The sequence below is a fragment of the Triticum urartu genome, chromosome 1A (assembly GCF_056163025.1).
Source record: "Triticum urartu cultivar PI428250 chromosome 1A, HENAU_Tu73, whole genome shotgun sequence".
Lineage (NCBI taxonomy): Eukaryota > Viridiplantae > Streptophyta > Magnoliopsida > Poales > Poaceae > Triticum > Triticum urartu.
In genome coordinates, this window is record NC_141873.1 from 478,498,793 (window position 1) to 478,505,459 (window position 6,667).

The window sequence follows — 6,667 nt, forward strand, 5'->3', positions numbered from 1 at the left end:
GCAAAATCCATTTGAGGATTTCTTTATAAATACACAAGGGCAATCATCATTATTTGAGTATCCTTTCTGAATAAGAAACTCACTCAGTCGGTTATACCACATTCTACCCGACTGTTTTAAGCCATAGAGTGACTTTTGTAATTTTACACAATATGCGTTGCGATTTGCTTTTGGATTCGGCATTTTAAGTCCTTCAGGGACTTTCATATATATGTCCGATTTGAGTGACCCATATAAGTATGCTGTCACTACATCCATCAACTGCATAGATAAACTCATTTGTACTGCCATAGATATTAAGTATCGAAACGTTATTCCACTCATAACAGGAGAGTATGTATCATCGTAATCGATGCCGGGTCTCTGCGTGAACCCTTGTGCTACAAGCCTCACTTTGTATCTCACCACCTCATTGTTTTCATTCCTTTTCCGAACAAAAACCCATTTTGCTCCCACAGGGAAGACATTATGAGGAGTAGGTATTACTGAGGAAAATACCTCTCTTTTATTGAGCGAGCGCAGTTCTGTCTCTTGCTTCCTTCCATTTAGGCCAATCAGGATGCTTGAGGCACTCCCTGACGGTCTTTGGTTCTGGATCCAGTTGAAGGGTTTCGGCAATTTCGGAGGCAAAATATATGTCGACAATTGTAGTCTCTCTGTTGTATGATTCTCCTGATTCTATATAGTTTATGGAAATTTCTTTTATACCTTCAGACTCTATGTGATTTCCCACAACAATAGAGTCATGGTGTTCTGATGTCCCAGCTATTATATTTGTATGCGCATTTATGCTGGGTTCTAGATGTTGAGCATCTGATTGGTGTCCTTCAACTTGAGGTTGAATTGCATTTACTGGTAGAGGATTTGATTTCCTCTGTTTCCGCGGAGGCTTTTGAGAAGCTATATTCCGGCTAACCAGATTTCTCCCCCTCTTACTCTCATTTGGGGTTTGAGTGGTTTTACTTGGTACCTCCACTCGTTCTGGTGCATTAACAGCGGGAATATGTGATTTAGTGACACCTTTATGATCAGTAAATGCATCTGGCAGGTTATTTGCAATGTGTTGCAAATCTATAATCCTCTGAACTTCAGTTTCAGATTCTTTAGTACGTGGATCTAAGGACTGGATTCCTGTTACATTCCAATCGATTTCCTGGCATTCTTTGTGGTTTGATTCCTCCCCTAATGCCGGGAAATGGTCCTCATCAAAAATAGAATCAGCGTAGCGGGCAGTAAACAGGTCCCCTATAAGAGGTTCAAGATATTTTATAATTGACGGAGAATTATAACCCACATAGATCCCTAGTTTTCTGTGGGCGCCCATGGTTGTACGCTGCGGTGGTGATATCGGTACGTATACTGCGCAACCGAATTTTCGCAGATGGGAAATACTTGGCTGAGTGCCACGTACTATCTGTATCGGGGAGGTTGAATGATATGCAGTTGGTCTGATTTGTATCAGATCGGCGGCGTGTAATACCGCATGTGCCCAACAAGATGCTGGTAAATTACAATTCTGTAATAGTGGTCGAGCAACTAATTTTACTCTTTTGATGAGAGATTCAGCCAAACCATTTTGAGTATGAACATATGGCACAGAATGTTCTAAATGAATGCCCATAGCCATGCAATAGTTATTGAATGCACGTGAAGAAAATTCAGCGGCATTATCCATTCGAATTGTTTTTATCCTATTTTCAGGATGATTTGCTCTTAATTTGATAATTTGAGCAATTATCTTGGCAAAAGCATGACTTCGTGTGGACAATAGACACACATGTGACCATCTAGTAGATGCATCTATGAGTACCATGAAATATCTAAAAGGTCCCGATAGTGGTTGAATTGGACCACATATATCTCCTTGAATGCGTTCAAGAAAATTAAGTGACTCATTTTTTACTTTAAGATAAGATGGTCTTATAATTAATTTCCCAGTTGCACATGCAGTGCACACAAAATCTGATGATTTAGGGAAGTTTTTAGTTGGAAGGCTGTGACCAATAGAATTGTCAATAATTTTTTTCTCATCATCCCTATGCCAGGATGACCTAGGCGGTCATGCCAAGTCTTGAATTTATCAAGGTCTTGAAAAATTATTTTGTACGCAACATGTGGAACGGGTTTTGTATAACTGTAATATAATCCAAATGAAAGCGAGGGGAATTTCTCAAGAATTTGTTTCTCAGACCCAGTACTCTTTGTTAAAAGTAAATATTTAGAATTATTTTCAAAAATTGTTTCCAGATGGAAATTATTTGATCTGAGGTCTTTGAAACTTAGAAGGGTGCGTGTAGATTCAGGATACAAGAGTGCATCCTCAATTACAATTGTAGTACCCATAGGTAGAACGAGTGTGGCTCGTCCTGAACCAATAATCGAGGCATCGCGGCCGGCGATGGTCATAATATTCCCTTTTCTCTTAGTTAGAGTTTGGAAATATTTTATTTCCCTTAATATTGTGTTAGTGGTACAACTGTCCACCAAACATAGTTCTTCTTCCATTGGATTATCTTCCCGTAAAATCTATATAGAGTGAGAGAATATTTAGGATGGAATTTTATTCATTACTCACATATAAATACATACAAAGTATTCATATTACAATTATAAATATAAATATGACATTATGTCTGAATTACATAATATGATTCGTTCGTAGGACTTTATTTTACTTAGAGTTATACAAATTATAACTTCCATTATTACAATAAAATAGCTGATAACATCAAATGAGTGATGTGGAGATTATATGAGATCTCCGTATGCGTCTTGGGTGTATTCCACCATCATGTTGTCGACATCAAGAAGATCTTCATCCTTCTTCCTTGTTTCCTGAGGAGCGCTTTGAGAAGTGCTAGCTTCAAGGTTCTCTTCTTGTTGTAAAGCGTTGAAGTGAGCTTCTGCTTTTCCATGAACTTGTTTGCCTTTCCCGGTGGATTTGAGATATAAATCCGCTAGATGCTTGGGAGTTCCGCATTTGCTAGTACGATGGTTAGTACATCCACACCTTTGACAAATCTCGGATTTGGTGTTTCGGTCATCTTTCTTGAAATGACCTTTACCTTTAGATTGACCAAATGTTTTCTGCTTGTTGTTTCTTTTCCACTTTCCATTGAATTTCTTGAAATTCTTTTTATCTCCCCCATACTTTTTAGTAGACTGAGTGTTAGCATGTGCTTCAGGGAGTGGCATGGAGCCCGTTGGGCGTGTCTGATGATTCTTCATGAGAAGTTCATCATGTTTCTCAGCCTGAAGTAAAGTGTATATGAGCTCAGAATACTTTTTGTATTTTTGTTGACGGTACTGCTGTTGTAGTACTCTCATTGAGGGGTGGAAAGTGCACAAGGTCTTCTCAATAAGGTCTTCTTCGGAAATTGCTTGATTGCAAAACCTTAGTTTTGAGTTAACCTTGTGAACTGCAGAGTTATATGCTGCCACAGATTTGAAATCTTGGAACCTTATGAGGGACCATTCTCTCTGTGCTTCTGGCAGCATAACTGCTCTTAGTTGGTCATATCTCTCCTTGAGAGAGTTCCACAAAACTAATGGATCTTCTTCCATCAAATATTCCGACTTTAAGTCCGGATGGAGATGGTGTCTTAAGAAACTTAAAGCGGTATATTTGGCTGCCGTGGGGATTTCTCCGACGCCTTCAATGGGTGTGATGATGGTGGAACCGAGTTTACGACTTTCAAGGGCTATCTTTGCATCCATAGCCCATGGTAAATAGTTACTACCATCTAGTTGAAGTTCATGAAATTCTCTGTTCATGACGCCAGCCATTTCCTGCATGGTGTTATCATGCATAATTTTAGTTTTACTATAAGAGTAAAATATAAGTACAACAAATGCTTCAAAGAAGCAAAATTTTCAAGTATAGCCGATGCTTTATACTTATATGTGTAGACCTCATTTTATGTATATGGCACTTTGAAGATAGTCACCGTTGTGGTGTAGATCTCGCAGCAATGGAGAACATAATCTGGTTTTGACCAGTAGATGTTCATATATCCATTACCTTGTGCCATACTACATTTTTCAAAAACACTTTGAAGGTAGTCATCTGTCAAATAACTAGATGTAGACCTCACAGTAAGAGTGGATAGTCTGCAATTTGATGCAATAGATCACACAGTTACCTTGTGCTTTGCTTGTATAATAGTCGAGGTAATCACATCAATTCGCATATTTGGGAGAGCACTCGAAGATAGTCATTTTGCCAGAACAAAATAGGCAAAATGTAGATCTTTCAGTAACGAGGATAATCTGCAAAGTGCAGTAGATGCCTCATCTACCTTGTGATCCCGAAATATGAATTGTAAATAAAATTTGCTGTACTTAAGAACTACATATTCTAAAATAAAATACTGAAGCAATCATACAGAATATGTACACATAGTCTGAGACTTTATGTTAGACGATACATAGTCTAAATATTCATACTTATAATACAGTACTGAATATGATAAGTAGAGGTTCTTAATACAATAAATACTACTCTCAAATAGAAAGAACAAGCTGCTATACAATATATACACTATGGCTATTTCCTATTGAAAACGACACAGCGCCAGCAGTCATTTATTGGATTTCTTGGCCTGTAGGCCTGTTTGGTGAGAACGTACGTGACTTGGGCTGGCCCATGCACCGACAGAGAGAAGGATAAGGATAGCACGCATGAGGGTTTCCCACACAGCGCCGCTTCTCCCGTTCCCCACTTCTCTGCTCGATCTGGCACAGCACCTCACCACATCGTCTCTTCCCTGCTCATGGCGTCGTCTTCAAGGGAGGCGGGGTGTGCCCCGCATCTCCGCACGGCCCCTGCCGCTGCTGCATGCCCCGAGGGCGCCGGTGAGGCCGAGGGCCGCCGGCGACCACGCGCCCCGGACGGCTGCGCGGTTTTGCGCCATGGCCGCGGCGAACTTCCGCAGTATCCGACACGCCTTCGGTGGGGGCGTGGGAGGGAGGGGTGGTGTCGCCGGTGATGAAGGAGGCGGCGGCGGCGTCGACGACGAGCCCTGTCCTTCCATCTCCTCTTCTTCTTCCTTGATGGCCATGTTCAGATCGGGGACGGTGGAGTAGGCGTGGACTTCCACTGCTGCCGGCGTCGGAGATGGGAGATCTGGGACAGGACCGTATCCAGGAGGGAAGAAGTGCTCCGGCAGTTCATCCGACAGCGTCGGTGATGGCAGCCGTGGTTGTGCACCCGTACGCGCTGGGCACGGTCCAAACTCGTGCTGCAGGCAGTACGGGGGCAGTGGTGGCGGCGCGAGTTCACAAGGGAACATCTCCTCTTCTCCGAGAAACGGCGCCGATGGCCCTGCAAGCAACCACTCCATCGGAGGGATGGAGAAGACAGTTGGTGTAGTCGCGTGTCCGACGTACTCGTTGGCGACTGCCGGAGCCGAAAGCCCGGCCTGGCGCATTGCAGGTATCTCTCCATTTGCAGCAGTGGCCGTGGCGGAAGGCCCAGCCTGGTGCACATGGTGGTTGCCATGGCGTGCATATCCACGGCGGCGGTTCTGGTGGTGGTTCCCGGCGAAGAAGCGGCGACGTGGGCCGCTCCTTACACCAAGGCCATGACGGCGACGTGCGGCACGGTGGCGAGGAGTGCGGGAAAGGCGACGGCTCTCTCTTTGGATAAAGCGAGCGAAAGCGAAAGCCGCTGATGACAGGTTTCTCCCTGCCATGACCTACCTTTTCTTGTCCTTCCCGGTGATGGCTCTATCTTACTTTTGGCAGAGCAGTGCTGATAACGTGTAAATAGTAAAAGTGATTGTACGAATGATCTGATACTTTTATTGATTGAGAATCACATATTTATACAAAATTTGTGACGCATTGTGAAGGCGTCTATACAAAGAGGCGCCTGTACGGACAGATGCGTCCGTACGACGCTTGGACACTAATAACCGCTAACTACGTTTCCTAATGACGATTCGCTAAAGCCGCTTCGTTGATGTCGGTTCTCAACAGGCATGACGCGGCGGTTGGGTGGGTCAACCCGAAATGCCAGTCAGCAGCTCACCATATGGACGTGGTGTTTGACATGTCAGGTGGCGGCGGCGGCAGGGCGAAAAGTCTCTGCTTCGACTCGATCTGAAAAATGGTCAACTTTCACACTGCGACGAACTTGCAATAACGAACTTGTGCAGCGTTGTCTGTGTAAGAATGCCCGTATGATTGCCCTTTAAAGTCAAAGTTCAAAAGCTAGTAGTACCCCTGTTGAAAAGTCTCAAGAAAAGAGCTACTCATAGTCGTAGTCGTAGTACTAGTATGGAGGATCATGCCTAGAACAAGATGTTATACGACGTTGCTTAGAAAGTGCTGTTGCTAAAGCAGCAAGCAAGCCGCACTGAAATATGACATTATAAGAAAACAAGATGATGTCGCTCATTTGCTGTTTGATGGTTTATTGTGATTGGATGGAGCATTGGACAATTACAAAATTAAATCCTATTGCTTTTTCATAAAAGAAAAGGCATTAATCAAGGTCAAACTTATGAAGCCCTCCGCGTGATCTGTTGCTCTGCCTCACACAGCCCTGAGGCCATCTCCTACACCGTCCTCTAAAACGGACACATTATTTTTGCGGATTTGTCTGGACCATTCCATGAATACTGATATGAAAATCACTCATCCATGCCTATCTCCTACATGTATG

The 6,667-nt window shown here is 43.2% G+C and overlaps 2 protein-coding genes across 2 annotated transcripts; both read right to left on the minus strand.

The window, feature by feature from the left end:
- Positions 1–2,748: 2,748 nt before the first annotated feature.
- LOC147991786 (uncharacterized) lies at positions 2,749–3,786 on the minus strand. The gene has a single exon (XM_087538814.1). The coding sequence runs from the start codon at positions 3,784–3,786 to the stop codon at positions 2,749–2,751; it is 1,038 nt and encodes a 345-aa protein (XP_087394940.1).
- A 998-nt stretch (positions 3,787–4,784) lies between these two features.
- Positions 4,785–5,693, minus strand: LOC147991787 (uncharacterized). The gene has a single exon (XM_087538815.1). The coding sequence runs from the start codon at positions 5,691–5,693 to the stop codon at positions 4,785–4,787; it is 909 nt and encodes a 302-aa protein (XP_087394941.1).
- Between the last annotated feature and the right edge of the window lie 974 nt (positions 5,694–6,667).

Excerpts from the sequence above, each read along its gene's own strand:
- LOC147991786 (XM_087538814.1), bottom strand. The coding sequence starts at position 3,786 with ATGGCTGGCGTCATGAACAGAGAATTTCATGAACTTCAACTAGATGGT.
- LOC147991787 (XM_087538815.1), bottom strand. The coding sequence starts at position 5,693 with ATGGCAGGGAGAAACCTGTCATCAGCGGCTTTCGCTTTCGCTCGCTTT.